The 27,159-nt window shown below is 47.0% G+C and overlaps 1 protein-coding gene across 3 annotated transcripts in view; it reads left to right on the top strand.

Annotated features, from left to right (window-relative positions):
• MYO5C (myosin VC) overlaps positions 1-27,159 on the top strand; it is a 92,112-nt gene continuing 64,953 nt past the window's right edge. Inside the window, exons 1-8 of one of the 3 annotated variants that reach the window (XM_059181574.1) lie at positions 1-18; positions 10,150-10,260; positions 15,267-15,432; positions 16,018-16,162; positions 19,088-19,244; positions 20,855-20,998; positions 22,119-22,200; positions 23,583-23,690. In XM_059181574.1, coding sequence (XP_059037557.1) covers positions 16,035-16,162; positions 19,088-19,244; positions 20,855-20,998; positions 22,119-22,200; positions 23,583-23,690 — 619 coding nt within the window. In that variant the 5' untranslated portion in view covers positions 1-18; positions 10,150-10,260; positions 15,267-15,432; positions 16,018-16,034. The other 2 variants (XM_059181572.1, XM_059181573.1) reach the window with 2 other exon arrangements.

The following is a 27,159-nucleotide window of genomic DNA, read 5'->3' as shown; positions in this document are numbered from 1 at the left end:
CGGCTACACCAGGGGAAGGTGAGTAGACGGTCGCTGGAAAACTGCCCCGGCAAGATGGCCCAGCGCTGATTTACGCGCCGGCCGCGCTGACGGTCACTCGTCCCCGGGCCTCGGAGCCTCCTGCCCGGCCCCCGAGCCTCGAAGCTTCACGGCCCTCGAGCTGTCCTGGCCTGTCTGGCCCATGGCTGTGGCCGCGCTGTACACGCAGGTACCTAAGGGCGGGCCCGCGGGAGGGAAGGTGGCCGGCGCTAACGCTGACTGTACCTGGCGCCCAGGCCACACCTGCGCACCTGGAGCGCTCGCCGCAAGGAAGCGCCGCAGAGGGCCTGGCGACCGGCAGCACTCGGGATGGGAAGACCAAGTGCGACGGGCTGCCTTCCCCGACCCGAGCTTCCCGGTGCCCAGGGATCGCGACCCCTGTCCCCCGCGCCTCTCCGCCCCTCCTCCGGAGCCACAGGTGGAATCAGAGTTGCCCACGGGTACATAGAAATCTCAGACCCCGGCGATTAATAGTATCCGTAATCTTCCTGACCCTCCTCGGAGCCCCTGAACAAGAAGTTTAGGACTACAGAATTCAGAATGCTTTCTAGAATTCCTGGGTCTTCAGAAATGCCTGCACGTGCCTTTAAGTTCAAGTCCTAAGTGAAAGCTGCCTGGGCGTTATGAGGCAAGCTTCACCCGTAGGGGTAGAGGGCTTCTGTGAATCCAGAGGCCACGGGCTCTTCACCTCACACACATTGCTTTACAATTTATAAAGCATCTTTCACGTACATGCTGATTCTGGGAGTCACTCTAGAGCATTTCTTGCAAACTATGTCTATCCCAAGGCTGAGGGCTCCACCCATTATATAGAAAGATAGCGTTCTGGAACCCAGGATCTCCCGAGACGAGCTTGGCTAATTATTTGGATAAAAAATAATTTGAAAAAAAAGATTTTTGAATAGCCATAAAGTCGGATCCTCTCACACCCCAGCGGAGTAGACTCTATGGTTGCTGGTATTCCCATGGCTAAGACTAGAATCTATCCATTTCCCCCTGATATATCCCCTCGGGTTTATATTTTAAAAGACACTTTGCTATAGATACAAACGATAGTTATAAATCATTGTTTCAATGTTTTTTTCTTCTACTATGCTGAATTAATTACAAGTACAAACCATCCAAAAATTACTGTGCCCTCTAACACATTTCCATTAACTAGAGTTCTAAATGGGCACTGTTTGAACCTCCATTATTCCAGAAGAGTTTACCGCTGAGCATGTGAGCCCTCAGATATCCAACAGGGCTTCTGAGGCCCTCAGCTTACTGGAGGTAAAAGAAAATTCTGGAAAAAAAAACAATACTTGGAAGATATTTTGGAGTACAGAAAACTGTTGATTAACTTATTTTAGATAACTGATTTTTTAGAAACAAAAATACACAAGTGTAAGCTTCTGTATCATCAAGTGCCTTACACCACAAATATTTTTAAATACCAACTAGGTAGCAGGCATAATATAGGAAAACTGATATGGAAGAGTTTTCTAGAGAGGAGCTTGGATGGATAGAGAATCTGAGATTCCCAGAGCCAAAAGGAGCACGGAGGGCCATCCCTTCTCACTTTTATCCAAATAGGCACCTTTGTCCCAAGGTTGCCTGTTCCTTTCCAGGTGGTTAGTCAGTCCCCATAAGGTCAACTGCAGAGGTGGAAGTTTTTATAGCTGTTTAGGTTTTAGACAGCATGTTTGTTAATGAGTTTTCCTGAATGGAAACAAAATCTAAGCCCTCTCCCTTGCTTCCCCATCACTTCCTGCAATATTCCCCAAGTCTACGGATCTAACCATTTGTCCTTGAAGGCCAGTACACAGGGTTGACCTAAGTCGACATTTGTGTCCGGGGACCCTTGGCCATTTTTATGTCCCAGGAATGCTGCTTCTCTGCACAGTTTAAGCCACACAACATTTTAAAGCAGTCTGAACCCCCATTTCTTTTTTTTTTTTTAATTTATTTTATTTGACAGATCACAAGTAGGCAGAGAGGCAGGCAGAGACAGAGGGGGAAGCAGGCTCCCTGCTGAGCAGAGAGCCCGATGTGGGGCTTGATCCCAGGACACTGAGATCATGACCTGAGCCGAAGGCAGCGGCTTAATCCATTGAGCCACCCAGGCGCCCCTTGAACCCCATTTCTGCACCCAGCGGCAAATAGTGACACTGCAGCAGGGTGACAGGGCGGAGGTGGCTCTCCGTGGGTGACAGCCATACCACCCCTGATCTGCAGGCTAGCCCGTTCGCTCAAGTCACACTTCACACCTGCCTGCCCCCTGTTGAATCTTCCTTCTGGCATATGCCTTGAAGACTGATATATTATCAGCCATAAAACATTTGTTTAGTACTTTCTGATTAAAACATTGTGCTTGGGGGAGGTTAGAAAGATTTTTTTTTTTAAGTGATAGAAATGGGGCGTGGGGCGCCTGGGTGGCTCAGTGGGTTAAGCTGCTGCCTTCGGCTCGGGTCATGGTCTCAGCGTCCTGGGATCGAGTCCCGCATCGGGCTCTCTGCTCAGCGGGGAGCCTGCTTCCCCCCTCCTCTCTCTGCCTGCCTCTCCATCTACTTGTGATTTCTCTCTGTCAAATAAATAAATAAAATCTTAAAAAAAAAAAAAAAAAAGAAAGAAAGAAATGAGACATGTCGAATAATTCAGTTTGCTAAAGCCCTGCAGGGATGGAGGAGCCTGCTGGTGATAGAGCTGAGAAGAGAGGGTCGCGGTAGCTGAAGAGTTAGGTCAGAGCTTTATACTCTGGTGCAGATTTTGAGCATGGGAAGACGGGACCAGGGCTGTTTTTGAGGAAGTGGAGTATGCCAACCGTACCCATGGGTCTCAGGGGGCTGGATTTTCAGGTCATCCTAAGTATCAGGGAGAGAATTAGGGCTGCCATATTGGACAGGGTGAACGCAGGCAGAATCCAGAGCGTGTGTGGAAGTAGGTGATGATAGGAATGGACTGGGTCGAGGGAGGAACCAGGGATGACGTGGATTTAAGGGTCTGGATGATTGAGAGCAGGGGGTGCCGTGAACACACTAAGGCCTACTAGGGGGAGGTGAGCTTAGGAAGTCAGGAGGCAGACTTTGTCCCTGCAGGGCTTGAGGCGATGAAGGGGTTTCCTGGGGCCAGTGCCCTGGGTGATTAGAGAGGTTGGTGGGGAGCTTGCACCAGAGTCTTCTGCCCCAAGGTAGGAATGAAGCCCAGGCAGTGAGAGCCTTGCCAAGGGAGAGAAGAGAGCCAAGACAGTTCACAGAGGAACAAAACTATTCAGAGGTTGCCCAAGATGGAGCCGTGATAAGGAGGAGGAGGTGGGAGAGCTGGCATCGGAGCCACAGGGAGAGAGGTTCTGAGAAAGAGGGGACTCCTGGGAGGAAGTGTGCTGAGAGTAGCAATTCCTACTGGAGGAAGTGTAAAATGACCCTTCTCTTTTCAAAAGCTATTTGGCAACATGCCTTAGAAATGTTGAGAGCATTTCTCTTTGAGAGAAACCGGTTTGGCCATTCACTCTTCGAACCCTCTGGAAGCTCCTGTCACTCTGAGACTCACTGACCAGCCGCAAGGTCCTGCCTCTGCATCTCCCCCACTGCTCAGCTCCTGCTCCGCAAACTTCTGGCAGCCCTTGCTGCACTCCTGCCCATTCCACACTCTATGCCTTAGCTTGCAGGGCTCTCTCCACCTGAAATGACTGCTTTGCTCAGCAGCGCATCACCTTCCAAATCCAATTTGACAGTGCCTCCCCCCTCCCTTTTTTTTTTTTTTTTTTTGTAGTTTCAGAGGTAGAATTTAGTGATTCTTAAGTTACATATAACACCCAGTGCTCATTACATCACATGCCTCCTTAATGCCCATCACTCAGTTACCCCATCTCCACATCCCCCTCCTTTTCCAGCAACACTCACTTTGTTTCTTTCTTTTTTTTTTTTAAGATTTTATTTATTTATCAGAGGGGGGGAGAGCGAGCACAGGCAGACAGAATGGTAGGCAGAGGCACAGGGAGAAGCAGGCTCCCTGCTGAGCAAGGAGCCTGATGTGGGACTCGATCTCAGGACGCTGGGATCATGACCTGAGCCGAAGGCAGCTGCTTAACCATTAACAACTCTGGAAAATTAGATTTATCCATTGTATTATATATGGGTACTTCAAAAGAGTAAAAAAAAAAAAAAAAAAGATGTAAAAACTAAAATACCAAGCATAGTCTTTTTTTTTTTTTTAAAGATTTTATTTATTTGACAGAGAGAGAAAGAGCACACACAAAGCAGGGGGAAGAGCAGGCAGAGGCAGAGGGAGAAGCAGGTGCCCTCCTACCACAAGCAGGTAGCCCCGATGCGGGACTCAGTCTCAGGACTCTGGGATCATGACCTGAGCTGAAGGCAGAGGCTCAACCAACTGAGACACCCAGGTGCCCCCAAAGTTTAGTGTTTAATTGGTGCAACTAAACTGGGAATTTGAATTTTTGTACAGTAGATGTTTACGGAGTGGGGAAGTCATTGTGTCAGGTTCCAGGGTACAAAGATGAGACTCTTGAGGCTCAGGTGCCAGTGGAGAAAATGGGAAACTACCCAGAAACCTGGGGAAGGGTCAGAGAGAGAGAGAGCTCTAAAGAGGAAGCATTTAATCCTGTTTGGGGTAGAGGGTTGACAGGGTAAGTGCTGCCAAGGACAGGAGTTGTGAGCTGAATCTTGAAATCTGAGAGCAGTTTGCTCACTGGCAGTGAGAAGAGGAGAACTGGTGGTAGAAGGAAGAGAGCCAAGGAAGGGCTTGGAATGTTCTAGAAACTGCTAGTGGTGACAGCTGGCAGAAGGTGGACTGAAGAGGGAAAGAAGCCTGAGTAGGAAGATGGGCCAGAACAGTGGCTCCCCACGTCTGGCTGTTCATCAGAATCAACAAGAGAGTGGGGGGGTCTCAAAGCTTTCATCTTGTTGGACCCCACCCATGGAAATTCTGATTCAGCTGTGGATGAGGCAATCTGTACAGCCACAGAAACCTGGTGTTCTGCCTCGTTGAGGAAGCCCTTAGCCGACTGTGGCATCTGTCAGGGGAAGATTGGTGGAGGCTGGGAGCAGGGAGTTCATCGATGGTTATGGCAGTGGAGGGTGGATGGGGCAGACAGGTGAGACTTGTTTATTTATTTATTTATTTGTTTGTTTGTTTATTTATTTATTTTTTAGGTGAGACTTGTTTAAGATGTAGGCTTTCCAGCACCTGAGGGCCATTTGGTTGTTGGGGGTGGAAGGAGGGGAGGGGGTCCAGCACTTAGGACTTGGGGGTCCCAAGTTTCTGACTACACAGTCAAGAGAACTGAGGGTGATGAGTGGGTTTGGCGGGATATGTAATGATCATTAGAGCTTGGAATTTGTGAGCATCTGAGGACATTTAGGGGCTGGCATCTGGAGACCACTGGAAATGTGCTCTAGACCTGTTGAGAGATCTAGGCTGGAGGTCTCTGGTGGACAGGTACCAGGGCAGTTGCCAAAGCTTTGGGAATTGAGGACACTCTAGAGAAAGCCTGTCAGGAGGAGGGCCTGGAAAGGACACTGGGAGACAGAGGGGATGCTGGGGAGCCTGGGAAGGGCTTGGAGGGACAAGGGAAGGGGAAGAGAGGGAACATAGTATCGCTGCTCTGGCCTGGTTGACTGGGAATGTGGAGATTCCCTTCCTGTCCAGAGAGCTGCTGGGAAGGAAGCTTGTGGTGTCCTCTATTCCATGTCAGGTCGTCAGTCCTTTTTGTGGCCAACAGCTGCAGATGCCTTCCAGTAGGCAGGCAAGGAGACAAGATGCTCTCTCCTCAGCTGAGCATGTGGGGTGGGGGATTCGGCATGTTCCCGGGGACGTATCACTTCCCAAGGGTTGTGCTCCTGAAGGCTTTCCCTCATTGTCACGCCTCCCTTGGCTTGGAAGTTAGGGGACACACGGTATCGCTCCATGGGAGAGTGTTTGCAGGCAGGACACGGAGGGTGGGCCTCCCTGCTCCCCGGTCCCATAGCAGGCCTGTCCCTGGCGGGCTTGGCAGCAGTCTGAGTCTGGAGGCTCCTGCTCCACAGGAAGGAGTCACACCGGGGAGATCACATGAGAGCTGGTCACATTGTTTGCACAGGCTGCTGTTTGTTTGCCTAAGCACTGCAAAGTGAGCTCTTCCTCCGGGTTAAAGCGTTAAGGCCTGGCTTTGTGGGTCAAAGAATGTGAGGAAGGAGGGAGAGACCCAAGGGTGTAACTGACACGGAACTGGGTAAACTTTGTCATGTTTACTTACCAGGCTGGGTTGCAGCCACGGGGCCTTCAATGACTGGCAGCATTGCTTGGCGGAGGCACCAGGCCTGGCAGGTGTGGGCGGCCTGGGGAGTCAGGGGCCATCGACACCATTTGTGTTTCTTCCAGGAGGAAAGCAAATTGTTCCAGGGTCCTAATACTGCCTTCCATTTAATACTGCTTTTGGCCAAAATAAGCCAGTGAAACTAATCAGCCTGTGCACTCTCAAGTAGATGGTTGCAGGTGAAAGCTCAAGATTCTTTTCTTTTCTTTTTTTATTTTTTTAAAAATATTTTTATTTATTTGAGAAACAAAGCGATCGGGAGGAAGGGCAGAGGGAGAGAGAGAAGCAGGCTCCCTTCTGAGCACGGAGCCCGAGGTGGGACGTGATCCTAGGACCTGGAGATCATGACCAGGGCTGAAGGCATATGCTTCACCGACTGAGCCACCCAGGTGCCCTGCCTGAGAGCTCGAGATTCTTCTCAAAGCCAGATCATATAATAAACTTTATATGAACTCGTTCATATACTGAGTAGTTCAAAGTAGGAGTCACAGGCCCTGGCTCCATGAAGTCCTGGCTTTCGTGACTTTGTGTGGTGTTCGGTGAATTACTGGCCTCCCTGAGCTTAGAGTTTAGGGTCAGTAAAACAGAAGGCTTAGACTGGCTCAGTGACTTTAACATTCCTTCTCAGAACTCCTGGCTTCCGTGGGAGGATGCCGGGGATGTCAGCTGCGGCGCCCAGCTCAGAGCCTCCTCAGGACCGCCTCTGCTGTTCCTGTCTCACGTGGGAGGCTGGCCCCATTTCATCTGAAGCAAGCCTTCTGTGGCTTTAAAAAGAGCTTTGACAAACAACTTGAAGTAGATGATCTCCCAGGACCCTTTCAATTCTAAAATTCTCTAGTGGCGGGGGTGCCTGGGTGGTTTAGTCGGTTGAGGGTCCAACTCTTGATCTCAGCTCAGGTCTTGATCTCAGAGTTGTGAGTCTGAGCCCTGCATTGGGCTCCATGCTTGGCTTGGAGACCACTTAAAAAAATAATAGAATGAAATGAAATAGAATTCTACAGTGGCCAACTCTTGATGCATGGGGATATGACGTTAATGATTTCACTTACGAGGTTAGCAGTGTTTTTGATAGCAAACCTGAAGTAGGAAATGGTAGCATGTGGAAACAAGTATGTGTGGAGGGGGGGGTGTGCCTGTGTGTTTATGAGACGTCTGTCCATGTTTGCATGGACATGTGTATCTGAGTGTGTATCATTGCCCTCCAGGTCATTCTTCCGTCTTCTCTGTCCCTGTGTCTGAAATCTTACCCATCCTGTGACTCATTTCAGCAAGCTCCTGCAGGCTCCCTCCTAGCTGTCAAGAATTAAAGCAAACCAAATAAACTAGGGACTCAGGACTGATATCCAGCCACTGAGATACATATATATTTCTTTGCTTAAATAAGCCAATTTATTATTAACTAATAGGTAAATGGATGTGCTCCTTAATCAACTTTGCCCCAATCTAGTACTGGCATTCTGAAATTTGTTTCTTACTTTTCTTTATTTCTTCCAACATCAAACGATTTTTAGCATACAATAAAGTTGGAAGGACTTTATAGTGACCATCTGTCCTACCACCTGATTCTTCCACGAACGTTTCACTATATTTGTTATATGTCTATCTGTCTTCCTATCCTTCTGTCCAGTCCTCAGACCCTCTTACTTGTTGAAGCATTTTAGAGTAAATCACATGCCTCAGTACATGTCGTCCTAAATATATTAGTGTGTCTATTGTTAAGAGTTTCATATTTGTTTAGTTCTTTGTGTAAGATTTTCAAACAGTGAAACACCAGTCTTAGGTCTGTGTTCTGTGAGGTTTGAAAAGTGCTTACCACCTGGGTAACCCCAACCCCATCAAGGCATAGAATGTTGCCATCACCCCCAGAACATTCCCTTGAGGGCCTTCCCACTCACTTCCCAGCACTACCTACCCACAGAGGCAACTACTGCTCTGACTCTGCCCCTTACCTTAGTTTTACCTGTCCTCGCACTTCAAAGGGATTCCGACAGAACATACTCACTGGTGGATGTTTCTTTAGCTCTGCCTCACGATTTGGAGATTCGTCTACATTCTTGCTTATATCAGTAATTGATTCTTCCTACTGGTAAATAGTATTCAATTGTGAATGTATCACAGTTTCATTTGTCTTTTAATTCGTATTTTTGTATTTGTATTTGTATTTTAATTCATATTAATGGACATCTAGTTTGTTTCCAGTTTTTGGCCAGTATGAATAAAGTTACTATCAAGATTCACGTACATGTTTTTTTGTGGACCTGTATTCTGATTATAAAAGTAAAACATGCAAATTGTAGAAATTATGTAGAACCATACCGAGGAAAATAAAAATGCCATGATTTTATTGCTCTGAATCTTTTTGTAACTCAAAACTCCTGAAGGTACAGTCTTTCAACACAAAGGAGTATTTCCTCAGTCAGATGGCAGCAGTAGACCAGTGGCCCGAGGAGCAGAGGGATGCAAATATGCACGTTTGCACCTGCGGCTCTGAGTCAGAGGCTGGCTGGGTTAACTGGAGGAGGACTGAGAGCAAATGCCTTTCCTTCTTAGCAACTCAGTGCATACACATAATAGATGCTTATTAGCAAGTGTCAATCGAATGAACGAATAGATGAATGGATAAACAGATGAACAGCTCTGCAGGGTAGTGTGAGATGTGGGGTCTGGGAGGAGGAGTAAGAGTAGTCCGTGGATGCTGCCGACAGGAAGAGAGGAATTAACCATGTGACAGACATGGAAGCCCCCTTGTCTCTATCTTGAGCAGCATTCAGGTGCCACCGGTGGGTTCTGGAGAGTGAGTCTGTCTCCTTCCCAGCATGCCAGTGTGAGTATTAGACACACAGTTTAGTCTGCTAGGGCTGCCTTAAGTAGCCTGTGGCCTGGGTGGTGCTTCAACAGCAGATGCTTATGTTGTCACGGTTTTGGAGGCTGAGAAGTCCGAGCGTGCAGACAGTGGCTTTCCCCATGTGTACTCTTGTGGCCTTTTTGGCGCATGCAGGTGGACAGAGAGTGCAGTGGGAGCTCTCGGGTGTCTCTTCCTACAAGGACACTAATCCCATCAGATCAGAGCCTTTTTACCGCATTTAGCCTTCATTACCACTTAAAGATGTTATCTCCAAATTCAGTCTCATTGGAGATTAGGGCTTCTAGATATGAATTGGAGGGGGACAGGTAGAGACATAATTCAATGCAGCAATGAGATTCTGCCTAAAGACAATCGCCTGTTGGGAGTGGAGCCCAGCAGCCGCAGCTGGCCTTCCGCATTTCCCACAGTGGGAATCCTTGGCTATGCACCAGTGCAGTTAAGACTGAGGTAACACTACTCTAGCAATACTTCCATAGCATCTGGCAGAGTGCTTTCAACTACACAGCCTAATTTAACCTCCCAGCAAATGCGAAGTAGATATTGTACCCACTTTATGGATGAGAAAAATGAGGCACAGGAAGTTAAGTGTCTGGCCCAGAGACCCATAGCCCATCAGTGATGAAGCAAATCCCTCTGTTTCAACTCTCCTAGACCGCGCTCAGATCTTCCCATGAAGGGACTCGGGATTTTCTTTCTAGTCCCAGGCTCTCAGTTTTCAAAGTATGTTTAGGATGCTTTGGGAATTCCATTGCCTATAAAAATGAAGCAGCTAGGTGTGGGGCCTCACAGACACACTGAAGACTACCTCATACGCAACGGTTAGGTAAAAGTATTCCTGAAGAAGGGACCGACTGAGCAGATGGAAAGAAATCTCCCTGAGTCTAAGTATCTTATGATCTGCGTTTTTGTTTTCAAAGTTCTGAAATTAAGGCTGTTTTATTCTGTTGTTCAGTACAACAGGGTATGGATTCCTGATCCTGAAGAAGTTTGGAAGTCTGCTGAAATAGCAAAAGACTACAGAGTTGGTGACAAAGTCCTGAGACTCTTGCTGGAGGATGGAACGGTGAGGGTCCTTGCTGGCCGTGGCTGCCACAACGTGTAAAGGGGTAGCTGGGCCACATGTGGAGGGTGACCCGTGGTCCCGTGGGAGTAGCCCGGGGGTGCTGTGATCCCCTCCTGTTTGTGCCACATGCCTGACATTGCCCTAATGAAAGCATCAAGGGCCCCGTGTCACCAGGGCCTCTCTCTGGAGCAAGACACAGGATGCAGGTCTCTGTCCTGTGCTGCATCCCCAGGGATCCAGCATGGTGGGGAGAACACTGAGGAATGACCTGCCGGTTTGATTTAATGGGTCTCAGCATAGAGCGTGAGCAAAGATGAGAAACTTGGAGGGAGGTTCTCTGAGCCCAAGGCAAAACCTGGTAGAAAGAAACATCACGATGGGAAGAGGAAGAGAAATAGAGGAGGGAGATAGAAACTAAGAAGGGGGAGGAAGGGGTGGGAGAAGAACAAAAAGGAGTAAAATCCGTCCATGGGTGGTAGAAACAGACAAGCACTGGGACCTCCAGGGGTTCATGTGGCGGGGTGATTGGGGACGTGATGGGAGGTGGGGCAGGAACGGAATGCCAGCTTCGCGTGATGTTGTGAGGAGCCTGTCCATGCAGCTGGATCACGTCAGCGGTGGCTCCTGTGCTCCGGGGTGCCTGTGAGCAGGTCCTCCCAAAGGTCGGATATGTCTTTTGATTGTCAGCTCCAGCAGATTTTACCATGACTTTAAGTATCCATCGTGAGTTGTCCTTTGCCGCCATACCCCATAGCTGTAATGACACTCCCACTGGATCCATAGTTAGGTGACCTTACTTTTTAGCTTCAAGTCCCTAGATACAGCGCTGGGCAAAGGATTCGTGTTCCATCTGGGTATTAGAGTTGGTGCAGAGAATATCATATGAATATTAAAATGTTGGAAATTTTGAGTCATGCACAAGGTCTCTGTAGAGACAAGACACAATATTTACAATGAGACTATTGTGGATTTGGGAGCTGTTTCCTGAGATCCTGGGAAGGGAGATGAGCATGTGAGCATAGCCGTTAAGGGCACTCCCTCAAGAATCATGCTCCAGATTCAAAGCCTGCTGTGGCCACTCTCTAAGTCTATAACCCTGAGCCCTTGGGTTTCTTCATATGCAAATTGGATTTCCTAACAGCACGGTAGTGACAGGTTTGCTGCAGATCAAATGAGATGATCCCTGTGTGTGCGCACGCACGTGCACGCACATGCACATGCACGTGCAAACTCAAGAGACCGGCAGGAGGATGCTGTACCCGCATGGAACCTGCCCTTTCCCACCAGTGGCTCCTTGCAGCCTTGTTGAGCACATCCCGTGTGCGGTGCAGGTTCTCATTAGGGAGCGTGCGGCTTGGGAGGACAAATCTCACAACTTGCTGCTTTAGTTATATCAGCAGGGCTTCCGATGGCGACATTCCTGGCTCTGAACATGAGCCCAGGAGAGGCAGGTAAGAGGGCAGCCAGCCAGACTGCTCCTTGGCTTAATACTTCCTCTCTTCCATGAAAGACAAAGTCTGTTTTGTTCCTCCAACTGTTCGTCTAATGTTCTTTACATACGGCCCTTCCCCAAGACTCTCCTCTTTTTCTCTGTCTCTCATACACACACATACACACACTTATGCACACACACACACGCAGCAGCTGAACTTGGAAAGGAAGTTATTGATTTAAAATGATAACAGAAAAACTCAGGGACAGAAAAATCATATGTGAGCAGCATTTTTCTTAATTTTATTCCCAAAATAAAAATGTGTAGATTGGGGTGCCTGGGTGGCTCAGTGGCTCAGGCCATGATCCCAGGGTCCTGGGATCGAGTCCTGCATTGGGGAGCCTGCTTCCTCCTCTGTCTCTCTGCCTGCCTCTCTGCCTACTTGTGATCTCTGTCTGTCAAATAAATAAATAAAATCTTTTTTTAAAAAAGTGTAGATTAAGAATATTCTACTTGGCCCTTATCTTTCCTCACTCACAAAAATTAACTCAACATGAATTAAAGATTTCAATGTAAGACCTGAAACCACGACACTAGAAGAGAACATAGGAATAAAGCCCCTTGACATGAGTCTTCGTGATGTTTTTTGATTTGACACCTAAAGCACAAGCGACAAAATGAAAATATAAGCCGGTGTGACTACATCAAACTAAAAAACCTCTGCCCAGCAAAAGAAACTATCCATAAGGTGAAAAGACAACCTACAGAAGGGGAAAAAATATTTGCAAACCGTATATCTGATAAGGGGATATTATCCAAAATATACTCATCTGTGGAATTTAAGAAACCGAACAGATGCACATAGGGGAAGAGAAGGAAAGTAAGATGAAAATTGAGAGGGAGCCAAATCATAAGAGACTCCTAACTGTAGAAAACAAACTGAGGGTCACTGGAGGGGAGTGGTGGGGGGATGGTTAATCGGGTGATGGGCATTAAGGAGGGCACGTGATGTAATGAGCACTGCAACTGACGAGTCACTGAACTCTACCTCTGAAACTAATATAAAATTTTTTTTAAGTTTTAAAAAATAAAAATAAAAATCAATATTGCTGAAAAAGAATTCTTAAAACTCAATAGAAACAAAACAAAACAAAAAAACCCAAACCAACCAACCAAACAAAAAACTAAAAATGGGCAAAGGACCTAAATAGACATTTTTCTGAGGAAGACACCCAGATGACCAACAGACACTTGAAAAGGGGCTCGACATGAGTAATCATTAGGGAAATGCAAATCAAAACCACCATCTATATATTCTCGTGCCTACTAGCATGGCCATCATCGAAAGGACAGATAGTAAGAAATGTGGTGTGGATGTGGCGAAAAGGGAACCCTGGGCCCTGCTGGTGGGACTCTAAATTGTACAGCCACTATGGAAAACAGAATGGAGAACCCGCAGACATTCTATTTATTTATTTATTTATTTTTAAAGATTTTATTTATTTATTTGAGAGAGATCGAGAATGAGAGGGGGAGAAGGTCAGGGGAAGAAGCAGACGCCCCATGGAGCTGGAAGTTCCATGTGGGACTCGATCCGGGGACTCCGAAGGCAGTCGCTTAACCAACTGAGTCACCCAGCTCCCCCCCCCCCGCCCCCGCAGACATTTTAAAATGGCGCTCCCCTGTGGTCCAGCTGCTCCTCCTCTAGGAATATATCCAAAGGAAACAAAGACATGAACTCAAAAAGAAATCTGTACCCCATATTTATAGCAGCATAAGTCATAATCATGAAGATGTGGAAACTACTTAGGTGCCTGTCCACCGACAGATGAACGGATAAAAAAGTCATCTGTGTGTTTCTGTACAGTGGACTATCCCTCAGTCCTAAAAAACAAACCCTAACATTTGTGACAACGTGGATGGAATTTGAAGGTATTATTCTGAGTGAAATAAGTCAGAGAAAGACAAAGACTATGATCTCACTTATATGTGGAATCTAAAAAAACCAAAAAAACCCCCCAAAAAACAGCAACATAAAAAAAAAAACCAAACTCAGAAAGAAAGATGGGACTTCTGGTTATCGGAGGCAGGGGTAGGGATGGGGAAGGGGAAGAACATGACCAAAAGATACAAACTTCCAGCTATAAGTCCTAGGGGTGTCGTGCACAGCACGATGACTAAGGCCATGCCACGAGGAAACATCAATGAAATCCTGAGAATTTTCATCACAAGGAGAAAATTTTTTTTCTTCTTTCTTTTCTCCTTTTTTTATTACATAGATATGACATGATGGATGGTAGCCGAACCTACTGTGCTAATCATTTCACAGTACATGTAAATCAAACTGTTGTGTTGGACCCCTTAAAATTATACAATAATATGTGTCTGGTACTTCTCAATAAAACAGGGAAAAATAATAACTCTGCTTGGGGCCGACCCACAAATATATTTGTGCTGGAAACAGAGCAGGCAGCTGTGATTCAATCCAGTTGGCCTAGATTGTCCCGAGCTGCTCGGGCCACACAGCCTGACCAAGTCACCGACAAAGCCCTGTCTATGTGGACGGGAGGTGTCATGACTCGGACTTCAGAGCCAGCCAGGCCCGTAAGAACCCTGTGAGCTTGGACAAGGAGAGGAACCTTTCTGAAGCTGCCTCCGTAGCTGTTAATTAGGGTGGATGTGGCCTCCTTGGAAGGCAGTCTCGAGGACAACTGACTGAATACTTGGCAGAGGGTCTGCATGGTGGGCACTTGTGAGGGGGGTAGGCACGTCATCGTGTGGAGCAGGTTCAGGACCAGGAATCGAAAGGCAGGCAGCCTAGGAACATGGAAGGGAAACAAGCTTGCCGGGTGATCTTGCTCGAGTCACTTCCCCAGGCTGTGAGATGAAAGTGAAGAAAGTTAGAGCAGGTGTTCATCATGGACCCCACAAGGCTTGCCAAACTCTCCTTCGTTCTGCTCAGGCAGCTGCTGTCAGAATGCTAGGTGAAATCAAGTGTAGGAGACACTGTCCCCAGCAAGTTACCCAGCCTTACTCAGCCAACGCCCAGGATGACAGCAACAGGCCGCCTTCAGCAATAGTCAGAGCACCCACGTCCTCTCAAAGAGAGACCGTCATCCACATGGGCTCCTTCAGACACTTCTCACCACCCAGCAGGACCCTGTTTTCAAGCAAAACGTTCATGGTGCTCAGCATCTAACCCACGTACAAGTGGACCCCCTGTGGTAGAGCTGGGGGTGGCATGCTCAGGTCCCTGCCCATGTAGCTTCCCTGTCACCTCTCACGGACCCTTCAACGAGGTCTTGTAGCTCCAGCCAGTCTTTCCACAGATGAGAGAGGAATGGTCCAGAAAGGATGAGAGACTTGCCCTTGGGCCCACAGCCAATATCCTAGTCCCCTGGATCCCATTCCCGAAGAGTCAGTCATGGAGATGATTTTCTCTTTGCTCTACATACATTTGTTTTTCAGAGTGTCTGGGATCACTCCAAAAGGGGATGGATAGGACGGAGAACAGGAGTTCAGAAACACCAAGAGTCTTTCACTTCTAGAACTTTAATTCTGTCTTTGTCCACAGGAGCTGGATTATTCTGTTGATCCGGAATCCCTGCCTCCGCTTCGGAACCCCGACATCCTCGTGGGCGAGAATGACCTCACGGCCCTCAGCTATCTCCACGAGCCCGCGGTGCTCCACAATCTCAGAGTCCGCTTCGCAGAATCCAAACTCATTTACACCTACAGCGGTAAGGAGAGCAATTCTAAGAGAGCAGCCGTGACCAGAAACACCGTGCTTGCTGTCTAGGGTGTCCCGAGTACATTTTATATCATGTTTACGTTAGAAATGTCGAATTCTGCCAAAAGGTACACTTGGACCTAGACATTTGCCCAGATTTTTGTCTGACAAGCACAGACATTTGATCTTCAAGAGTCTGTTGTAAACAGAAGTGTCTACAGGTGGGGAGAATCTTGTGCAAGACTTAAGATCAGACTCCCAAGAAAGCTGTAACTGGATAAAGCTTGTGTTTGAGTTTCTTACTGGATTTAATACATTTATGACTTACTCTGGGCAATGATGTTATCATTATATTTACATTGAGAATTGCAAGAGCTTTCAGTTTTAGGGCAGTCCCATCTGTCATCTCCTCCAACCCTGACAGTCACCCAGAAATGTGGGTGGCATCCACAGGGACCTGAGATCCAGAGCGTTATGTGACCTGCCCCAAGTCACAGGGCACACTTAATAACTGGCAGAGCTGGGCTTGATCCTAAGAACCTGGAAAAGCAAGTGACAGTAAAATCCCAGCACTGCATCGGGCATCTTTCCCCAGGAATCATTTTGGTGGCCATGAATCCTTACAAGCAGTTGCCGATCTACGGAGATGCCATCATCCACGCCTACAGCGGGCAGAACATGGGCGATATGGACCCACATATATTTGCCGTGGCTGAAGAGGCATACAAGCAGATGGCCAGGTAGCCTCCTGCTGGGCGGGGCTCCCTTCTTCTGGACCAGCACCCCGCCCTCGTGTGTGCTGAGCCCTCACTGTGGAGGGGGCCCCTCTGGCACTGGTCTTTTTAAAGGGGACTGTGGTAGAATGGACTACCTATAACCCAGTAGCAAATGACTGTCTGCGTAACTTGTCTAGACCAGGTTTCCTGGTTTTTCTTCTTCCAGGGAGTCAAAAGTCAAACCTATCAATCTGGGAATGTCAGATGCTTCGCTTGTGGTGTGTTTGGTTGGAGGAATGTTGATTTCTCCATTGTGAGATGCGCAAACCTTTTCCCTCCAATCTGGGCCAGCAAAATCTTATGATAGAGGAGCACAGGTTTTAGCTGTGGGAGATGTAGAGCTTTAGCCTCCTTTTGCCACCTGTGTTCTGTGTGGCCCTGTGGAGTTTTCGTTTTGCTGGCGAACATTTATTAAAAGCCTCCCGTGGAGCAGGCCCCGTGCACTCATTCTCATATACCATCGAGGGTCCCCTCAGACTGGCCTGCAATGGGGACACCTGGGCAACAGGCTGAGGTTTGGGGGTCACCCGCCCAAGGCCACCAGCAAGCAGAGCTGGGATGTGTGCTCGGGGTTTCGGACTCCACGCGTAATGTTTTTTGGCTTTTGGCTTTGATGTCCTCATCTGTAAAGTATGAAGAATAGAAACACCTTCCTATCTTTGTAGACCCTTTTGTGGTTCTCAAAAGAACTTTCCAGGCAGTGATCTCCTTTAAGTCTGGCAATGCCCCTGTGAAGTGCATTGAGCTTTGCCCTGGTGAACACAAACCTGAGGCACAGGGCCTGGACCTGCTAACCATTTACCACATAATCCCGGGCACAGCCTCTCCACTCCCCTAGCCTTATTGTCTTTATCTGTGAACCAGACACTCCGAGGGCACCCATTTGTGATTCATGGCTTATAATCAGGGGGAAGAATGGTGGTGTGAACAAGGTAGAGTGTGTGGTCCTCTCTTGCAGAAAAGGCTGATGGGCTGATGGACGGTCTGGGACTAGTGTGCCACCTCTACCAGCCGTCAGGGACCCAATGCCTTCCAGATCTTCAGTCCCTGGAGTAAGACTTCCCTCCTGAGGGCACACTAATACTTAGCTGTCTCCTCCATACTCTGTGTGACAAAGTGTCAGAGGGGAAGTGTGTGCCCCTCCTGTTTATGGAGGGAAGCCCCACAAAACCCCTCTGCTCACAGCTCTTTGGGCAGGACCTACTCCCATGACCATGCCTAGTGACAAGCAGAGCAGGGTTATATAGTCTTCCATATGGGCAGCGGTGTGCCCACTAAAAGTTGGGACATAGTCTCTAACAAGGAAGAAAAGGATGAATGTTGAGTAGAGATTTAACAATTAATGACCAACTACTTTGGTCTCTGATATAGCAAGATTCCTTCCAATTACAAAACACCTATGGTACTGGGATTTGTCTTGCTCCCTGTAGATCTCTGTGATGGAAGTTCATGTAGTTCACAGAGTTCACAGAGATGTAGGTCTCTGTGATGGAAGTTCATGGCTCCCAGCCTGATGGGTCAGGGATGCTCCTGGGTATCAGCAGTCTGAGCTCATGGGAGCTATAGGGCTGAACCAGGGTCAAGATCAAAGACCCCATTTTCTCTCGAGGGCTTCCTGTAACAGTACTGAACATAAGGTAGTTTTATGTTGTACTTGCTGATACTAAACTGGCACTCAGAAGAGCCTGGCTTTAAAACTCCCTCCCTGTTCTACCTGGCCAAGGGATACTGGGGCTGTCTGTCACTCACTTCCTCAGAGGCTTGCTTTTTTGGGCAGGAACACTATCTCTGAGGTCCTTCCGGTGTTTACAAGGAGGCTGCATACTCTGTGTCCTGAGTCAAGTCATTTAACCTTTCTGAACCCCTATTGTACTCTTCTGTAAAATGGGTATATGTGGCATAGACTTTTTTCCAAGGCTTAAATGAGAATCCTTATAAAGTATTTGTGCAGTGTGTAGTATATCAGCAATGCTGGATACCTAGACCAGCATGATAGGAAGATTTCTATCATCATCTTACGATATGAAAAGTTGAATGCATTTTTTTAAGATCTCTAAAATATGTAGGACACATTGGTTTACTGAGCACGTATGTTCCCAAGCATATTTTGAATAGTTGCTCTCCAAAATAATGTCTTTAAATGTCTTATGTTTATGTGGGGATACACAGAGAGGAGTTCACCTGGGCCCAAGACAACTGTCTTCAGAGGCCTGCTTGCAAAGCTGGCCCAGGGCTAGCCTAAAGGAGATTGGATTTTAGCAAGTTTCCCACCCAGCCTAATTGATGAGAGTGACTCACTGTACCTGGATTGTTTGCTTAAATGATGGAGCTCATGCTGAGCGCCTCCTCTCCTTCTCAGCATCTTGAATTTCGGTATGTGGGTATGTGCTCCGCTGAGGATGCCTATGTGACCAGCCCCTGCTGAAAACCCTGGGCCCCGACTCTCTGAAGAGCTTCCCTGGTGGACAGCACTTCCATGGGTTGTCATAACTCACTGCTGAAAGATTTAAGTGTTCATGCCGGGCTTCCTCTGGATTTGTCGCCCTGTGCCCTTTCCATGTGCAGATTTACTTTGTATTCTTTCACTATAATTCTTAGCCATGAGGATGGCTATGCGCTGCACCCTGTGAGTCCTCTAGCAGATCACTGACATAGGAGTGGTCTGGGGGACCCTCAGCATGGGGGACAGAGCAGGAAACAGCTGTGTGTTCAGCTTGATCCCATAGAAAAAGAGACTAGAAGGAAATTCAGTGGAGTATTAAAAGCAGTTAGAGTGATGAAACAGAGTTTGCCTTCTTTCCACTTGTCTGCATTTTTTCTTCCTGAGTATATATTGCCTTTTTAATAGGAAGAAATGAGCATTTTAAAAAATCCTTTTATTTGCTTCAGAAACAATAAAAATCAGTCAATAATTGTAAGTGGGGAGTCAGGTGCCGGGAAGACTGTGTCCGCTCGCTACGCCATGAGGTATTTTGCCACCGTCAGCAAGTCCAGCAGTAACACCCACGTGGAGGACAAGGTTCTGGCGTCAAACCCCATAACAGAGGTATGCAGCTGGCAGGGGTGGGGAGCAGGGTCACAGGGGACAGTGAGTGATGGAAAGGTGGGTTGGTTTGTGTATGTGTTTTCATGGCTAACTCAAGCCCTCCCCTTTAAAGACAATGGAAGTGAGGGCAGGAAAGTGCACCAACTTTCACGAGCTGATTGGTAAATATTCAGGAATTATTTTGCAAGCCAACTGTTAAACCTTTGGTAGTTTGAAATCAGTCATGGTGGGAATATATGCACCTTACAAATTGGCAAATGCTACATATCAAGACCCTTCTTCTCCCCTGCCGAGAGCTAATCCATTCACACAATGCTAACGAGGGCAGAGGTGTGGGCAAGGCCAGCCATGCAGGCACTCAGGAGGAAGGAGCCTGCCCTCAAGGGAGAAGGGGCATCTGAAAGGCTCAGGGGATGTCCAAAGACCAATTCTGGCTGCTTTGCAAAATGGGAAAAGGATTGACTTCAATTTATTTGGAAGCACAGCAAAACAATTAAGACCATTAGATTCTTAGACATCCTCTCTCTGTCTTCTTAAATCAGAATTATGAATAAATATTTATCAGACCATGCATTTTGTTTAAGCCATTGTGTCAGATAATACAGGAGGTGATGGAAAAGTATAAGACCCGGTCCCCAAGTCTTAAGACTTCTCTAACATAAACATACTTTAAAGTTAAGTGGAAACATAGATCACAATCTAAGATAGCAGTATAAAATTGTCCAGAGGCACTGCCCAGTGGATGAATTTATGTGATTATTTGTTTAGGATCGATCTTGCCCAGTAGATGGCAAGCTCCAGAGAGGCAGGACCCTGTCCACTTGGCTCACCTTTGCCACCCAAGCACGTGGCCCATAGGGACTCAGTAGATGTGTCATCAGAAAGCATGATGACCTGGGCAGGAGGATTAGTTTGTGTGCATGAGAAGAGTATTCCAGATGGAGAGTGCTCAGGGACGGGGGAAGGGATGGGTAGAGGAGAAACAGAATTCAGGAGCAGAAGTAAAAAGCAAAAGCCTTGCCCAGAGTGTGGAAAGGATGAGAGAGCACAGTTTTTTGGTCAAGTGGAAGGTCTGAGTAGGGAAGTGATGAGATAAGAGTAGAAACCAAGTTGAGGGACGTGTGCTTTGAATCAAGCATCTGTAATATTCAGAGCGTGGATGTGTCGAGGCACTTTATATTGTCTTAGGTCATCCTCCCCACTCTGCAAGATGCAGATTATTCCCACACTACAGATAAAGAAACTGAGCCTTGGAGAGATGAAATAATGCTAGAGATGTTCTAGCATTATACAGATAGCGGAGAAGGAGCCTGGGGCCAGAGCCGTCCCTGAGCACATCTCCATCTGGGGCCATGTAACACCAGAGCCCGTGGTCCAGCTGATCCTGCACAGTGTCTCAGCAGGAAAGGAGAGCTCTGAACAGCCGAGGACACGTCCTGCTCCCCACGAGCTTTGGACTGCTTTCCTCCTCTTCCCCTAGTCCCTCCGCCCCAACCTCCCTCTGCTAGTCAGACCCCTCCCCAGCACGCAGGACTGGATTTATTGAAACCGCTCCAATAGTGCGGATGCAAAGACCTTTGTAACGTTATTGAGGGACCTGTGTTCTGCAGGCGGTGGGAAACGCCAAGACGACCCGCAATGACAACAGCAGTCGGTTTGGGAAATACACAGAGATCAGCTTTGACGAGAGGAATCAGATTATAGGAGCCAACATGAGGACGTACCTGCTGGAGAAATCCAGAGTCGTCTTTCAGGTGAGGATACAAACAGCCGTTAAATATCCTTTTCCCCAACTTTCAAAGCACGGTTCGCACTTACGTACTCATTAGACCACCTGTATTGCTCTGTGACTTGAAGAATCGAATTTCCTATCTTTCATCTGCCTTTTAGCTTTTTTTTCTTTCTGCCTTTTTTTTTTTTTAAGATTTTATTTATTTGATAGAGATCACAAGTAGGCAGAGAGAGAGAGACAGAGAGAGAGGAGGAAGCAGGCTCCCTGCCAAGGACCCTGGGATCATGACCTGAGCCAAAGGCAAAGGCTTTAACACACTGAGCCACCCAGGCTCCCCTTCTTTCTGCTTCTTAAAAACAAAAAAAAAAATTGACAGATGGATGCAATATCAGTGGAGTGATATGAATCCACCGAAGGGAAAAATTTTGGATCCTTTGAGTTTCACAAACAAGTTCATATTTTCAGAATACAAAAACTTCTTGAAACAGACAAAGCTGTTTAGACCAGCTTTCCTGACCAAGAAGGGAATGGGCTTACAGTTAGTGGGGGTGTTTAAGAGAAAGGCTCTTCTGTCAGTAAAATGGAGAAAATTTCATAATTTTGGTCCAAGAGAGTAACAGTAAGCGTGGTATTTATTACAAAAAGTATCTTAAAAATTTCAACTGGTACAGGGGCTCCTGGGTGGCTCAGTGGGTTAAAGCCTCTGCCTTCGGCTCTGGTCATAATCCCGGGGTCCTGGGATGGATTCCTGTATTGGGCTCTCTGCTCGGCGGGGAGCCTGCTTCCTCCTCTCTCTCTCTGCCTGCCTCTCTGCCTACTTATGATCTCTTGTCTGTCAAATAAATAAATATTAAAAAAAATTTCAACTGGTTCAAATTACATTATTCTCATTTCACAGGGTGTTTTCACTTAATAACATTTTTTCTGGGGTCCTTATCTGGAAGGTGGTCTTGAGCCAGCAGAGGGGGAACAGGTTGGGTCACAGTGCTACTGACCAAAGTAAAAAAAATGGGTAGATTGTCAGTGTCCCTAAGAGCAGAATTGTCAATCCAGGTTAGCCATCTAAGATCCCTCCATTAAGAACCTCATATTTTTACTTGTAAAGAGCTGGTGTAATTTCAAGACTTTCCTTTATTTTACAGTCGGAAAATGAACGAAATTACCACATTTTTTATCAGCTTTGTGCATCTGCCCAGCAGTCGGAATTTAAACATCTTAAATTGGGTACGTGTTATATAATGCATGGACATGACTCTCTTTTATATAGGGACTTAAATTCCAGGTTGATTTCTTTTTCTTTTCTTTTTTTTTTTTTTTTAAAGATTCTCTTTATTTGAGAGAGAGAGAGTGAGCGCAAGTAGGGGGAGTGGCAGGCAGAGGGAGAGGGAGAAGCAGACTCCCTGCTGAGCAGGAGCCAGATATAGGGCATGATCCCAAGGCCCCTGGGATCATGAATTGAGCCAAAGGCAGACAATTAACCGACTGAGCCACCCAGGTGTCCCAAGTTTGCTTTCTTCTTATAGTAATATCACTTAAAAAATACTATGTCCAAAACAGGCCCTTGGATTTTAGGGGTAGAATTGATGCATCTAACTAAGATGATGGGTTGAGGGGCAGGGTAGGTCCAGGAGAGGAGACCTTTAAACTCCAGGGTTTTTTCCCAAAGCTCATGGGTGATGATGGTCATCTAGCTAGAGCCACATGAACAAGATCTCCTGACACCTGGGACTTGGTGTTGTCAAATCCCTAAACTCTTCTTTATCTGAACTTCCTCGGATGGTTGTTTTCCAATATGCATGACATATTTCCCTGTCTTCTGAGACAGAGAAGATGACAGATGTCTCTGTCATCATTTGAGCTTCCTTGATGACTCATTATTCATCATGATGGGTCATTATTCTTTGTCATTCCAACTAATCAAACCACAGGGACAGCAGAACTCTGTCCTGTCTCACAAACATCTGGATTCCTGTGCTGTCACAGCTCTCTTCCCTTGGTTGCTTGTGCTGGGTTGGTAAATAGAATTGTGCGGTGTGTGGGAGTTGAACGCACACACTCCGATCTTGGAGAAGTTGTTTGCACTTGTGAAGAAGCTAAAGTTCCTGAGATTTCATATGAAGGTAACACCCATGCCTTCTGCAGAACAGGATGTGAATAGTGAATTTGGAAGAGCTGTCGGTAGGCCCACCTACTGTTGAGGTATTAGCTGTGCATGTGGTTAATCTCTTGACTGTGGTGCTGATTCTGTTAGGGCATACATATATCAAAACTCACCAAAGTCTACATCTTAACCCCAGACAGTTTATTCTGTGGAGGGTAATCCTCAGTAAAGCTATTTAGAAGAGTGAGATACGGGAGCAAAACCCAGGAGCTTTGTGGTCAGACAGGCCCGTGTTCAGACTCTTGCCCTCCCTTGGCTCTGGCACCTTCAGCAACACACTTCACTTCCCTGGACCCTGGCTTCTGCGTCTGTCAGATAGACTCCCACAGAATTAATGGAGTGATGTGTGTCAAGTGCTTATTCTAGTGTATTATGTGTGAGCTTTCTGTCTTGCTTCTGTGTCACAAATTTCTGTGTCACACACGTAACCATCTTTTGGTTGCAGGGAGTGCAGAAGAATTTAACTACACAAGAATGGGAGGCAGCACAGTCATCGAGGGCGTGAATGACAGGGCAGACATGGTGGAGACACGGAAGACCTTCACGCTGCTGGGTAAGTGGAAATACCCTAGCCAACGTTTGGCCATTTTCTCTTTAAAACAACAAGAACAACAACAAGAACAACAAAAAACAAAATGAAAGGCCAGGATGCCCAGCAGGTGTGTGTTTTGAAGACTCCTAATAAATTCTAATCTTAGGATGAGCCGATCAGGATATATTTGATGCCCAAAGTGGACAAGACTGGTGCTTTTCCCTTAAAAGATGTAGATATTGATGCGTTCACCTGCAGTGGGGCTGGTTTGCAGTGAGCAGTGGGGGCTGTCTGCCCAGGGGGTGCTCTTAAGCAAATTGGGGCTGACTTCAGAGGAGACTGGTGCTCAGACTGGGGTGGGGTCACGTTGACCCTACCTGGCCCAATAAAATAGCAGACACTTACATGGAACTTACCAGGCATCCCAAGCACTTCATTACCTGTACTAGCTTGCTCAATTTATAAGCGCTTTATGATGTAGACACTAGTATTTCCCCCATTTTAGAGTAAGGGGACGGAGGAGACTCACTTCTTTTTTTTGAGAGAGAGAGAGTTTGAGAGAGCATAAACAGAAGGTTGCGGGGTTGGTGGGGAGCAGAGGGAGAGGAGAATTCCAAGCAGACTGCCTGCTGAGCGTGGAGCCTGACACAGGGCTCCCCAGTCGTGACCTGAGATCATGACCTGAGCTGAAATCAAGAGTCAGGCGCTCAACCAACTGAGCCACCCTGGCACCCTTCTTACCACAGTTTTATACAGAAAACAAAATCTTGCATTGCTTGGTCTTTCTCCCCCTTGCTTTTCCCACATGGAGCTCACATTTGGGAAGTGTCTACCTAATGGCGTTGATGAAAATGATCATTTACTTTCCTATAGTGTATTAGTGTAGACACTAACACATAACTGTCAGTCAAAGCTTTGGATCAGTGTGAGACCACAGACTATTTTTACTTCTTATAGAAAATATTTGTTTCACCAAGTTATTTTCATTGCTGTGGTTTTGGTGACTACATTTAAATGTAAAAGGCAAAGAATTTGAGGTTAAATATATCAGAGTAATAGGCAACATTACCCTTAAGGGTAATTGAGAATGAAACCTTTGGGTAGTTGAGAAAGAAAACTGGTTGGTTTCCTAAGCAGAATTATCATCTGATTCTGCCCCTTCCAAATTGCTTGTTTTTTTTTTCTTTCTTTTCTCTTGTTTGTTTGCTTTCTTTCTTTCTTCCTTTCTTTTTTTGAATAGGCTCCACGGTGGGTCTCAAGCCCAATGCAAGGCTTAAACTCATGACCCTGAGATCAACACCTGAGCCGAGATCAAGGATAGGATGCTTAACTGACTGAACCACCCAGATGCCCCCCCCCTTCCAAACCCCTTTAAGGAGAAGGGCAAGTTAAATAGTGTATCATAATGAGATAAGCACTTTTGGTACTGATTACCATTTTCTTAAAGTAGTTGAAGTCATTACTGTATCTATAATGTGCTCTACTGAGAAATAATACCATGTATTACTTCTGGTAGGCAGCCTAGCTCCGGCAGGCCCTGGTGGGCCCTTGGTCCACATGCCCTGTCCTCCTGCCCATCTCTCCCCTTCCGACACTCCCTCCTGCCTCTATAATATTTCACCTTACGCAAAAATGATACAAGAGAAATAGAGTAGGCTTTGAGGTCAAATAAACACGACTTAAAACCTAATTGGCAGGACTCTAAGGAGGTTGCCCTTTCTGAGACTCAGCTTCCTGATCTGTAGAATGGCCATATTCCTTACCCACAGGGCTCCCATAATAACTGGTAAGGAAATGTGTGTGCGAGCCCCTGGTACCAGACTGGGCATGTAGTAGGTGCTTGCTCAGTATGACGGCCTGCCCTCAGTCTCTATTCCCTATTGTTCAAGCCCTAGCCATCCTTTGAGCAAAACCATCCCCTTATCCATGAAACCTTTCTTAATCCTTCCAGAGCAGTAGCAGCAATTTTTTTCATGGCCTCACGCAAATTAGATTATTCTCACAGATGTCCACAGCAGCCAGGCCAGGACTAAGTGTGAGGCAGGAGAGGTGACTAGGGCATGAACTTGAAGGAGAAGTTCAGGCATTCACTCTTAGGGTGGCACAAAAGTAGGGTTGGCCCCAGGCACCTGGCTTGCTTCCCCTGGCCCAGCCTTGCACCCCTGGCCTAGAGTTTTGATAAAGCCCCCCAAAGTTTTGTGGGGAAGTAGAGTAAAACAGTCTACTGTCTCTTGTGGCTATTAGTGGTGTTGGCTGCCCACTGTGGTGTGTGAAGTGGCGGGGGTGGAAAGGGGTTGGGGCCTGCTTCCCTCTCCTTCCCTTAGTGGGCAGAATGCCAGGGATATGAAGGAATCTGCCCTGCTTACTTTCTATGAAGTCTGTTACCTCAAGATGCTAGCCCAGTGAACTCGCCTCTGATGGCCTTTGTCTTGGCCATTCAATCTCACAATTTAGTACTAAATAATCTACCGTCATGTATTTGCTCCAATATGTTTTTTTTTTGTTTATCCTAAGATCAGCCTCTGGCCTTCCAGAGCTCAGTTATTTTCTCTGGGCATCAGTTTCCCCATTTGATTACTGGGACAGTAATGAAAATACTCAGTTGTTCCAATCATCTTTTGCTGTTTCCCCAAATCTTAATTGCCTAAAATGATGGATCATTATTATTTGGGGTGATTCTGGGGTGACTGGGCTCAGCTGGATGCTTGTCAGTTGGGGACTACTCTTTGACAGTAGTAGGGACCCCATCCTCTCTGAAGGCTTGTTTTCTCACATGGACTGGTACGGTTACAAGCACCAGGGACTGGACAGGCATCTCTCCCTCCACACAGACTTCCTCACAGCACACTGGTCTCAGGGTAAATGGTGTGTACCGTGTTGTAGCTCCCTTCTCCCAGAGCGAGTTACAGTAGGCTTAGGTGGGATGTGTAAGATTTTTTATGAACCAGCTTCAGAAGTAAGGCCACGTCACTACCGCCATGTGATAATGGTCAAAACCCCAGACTCATACATAACCCATGGTGAGGGAACTGCACAGAGCATGAACTCTAGGAGGGTGGTTCCCTGGGGGCCATCTTTGAAGAGGCCCTCCATAGCTTTAGGGATGTGGTAAGGATTAGGAGATAATGTCTAAAGCAGTTTAGGGTGGCACCTGGGTGGCTCAGTCGGTTGAGCAGCTGACTCTTGATTTCCATTCAGGTCATGGTCTCAGGGTCCCAGCATTGAGGCCCGTTTCAGGCTCCATGCTCAGTAGGAACATCTTCCTTGGGCTCAATTCATGATCCCAGGCTCCCGGGATCGAGTCCCACATCGGGCCTCCTGGTCCTTGGGGAGCCTGCTTCTTCTCCCTCTGCCTGTTGCTCCCCTTGCTTGTGCTCTCTCTTTTTCTCTGTCAAATAAATTAATAGAATCTTCAAAAATAAATAAATGAAAATATAAAAATAAAAATTTAAAAAAATAGTTCAAGGAACTTGTGAACCAAAAAGGGGGA

Source organism: Mustela lutreola, chromosome 7, assembly GCF_030435805.1.
Source record: "Mustela lutreola isolate mMusLut2 chromosome 7, mMusLut2.pri, whole genome shotgun sequence".
Lineage (NCBI taxonomy): Eukaryota > Metazoa > Chordata > Mammalia > Carnivora > Mustelidae > Mustela > Mustela lutreola.
This window is presented reverse-complemented; position numbering and strand designations above follow the sequence as displayed.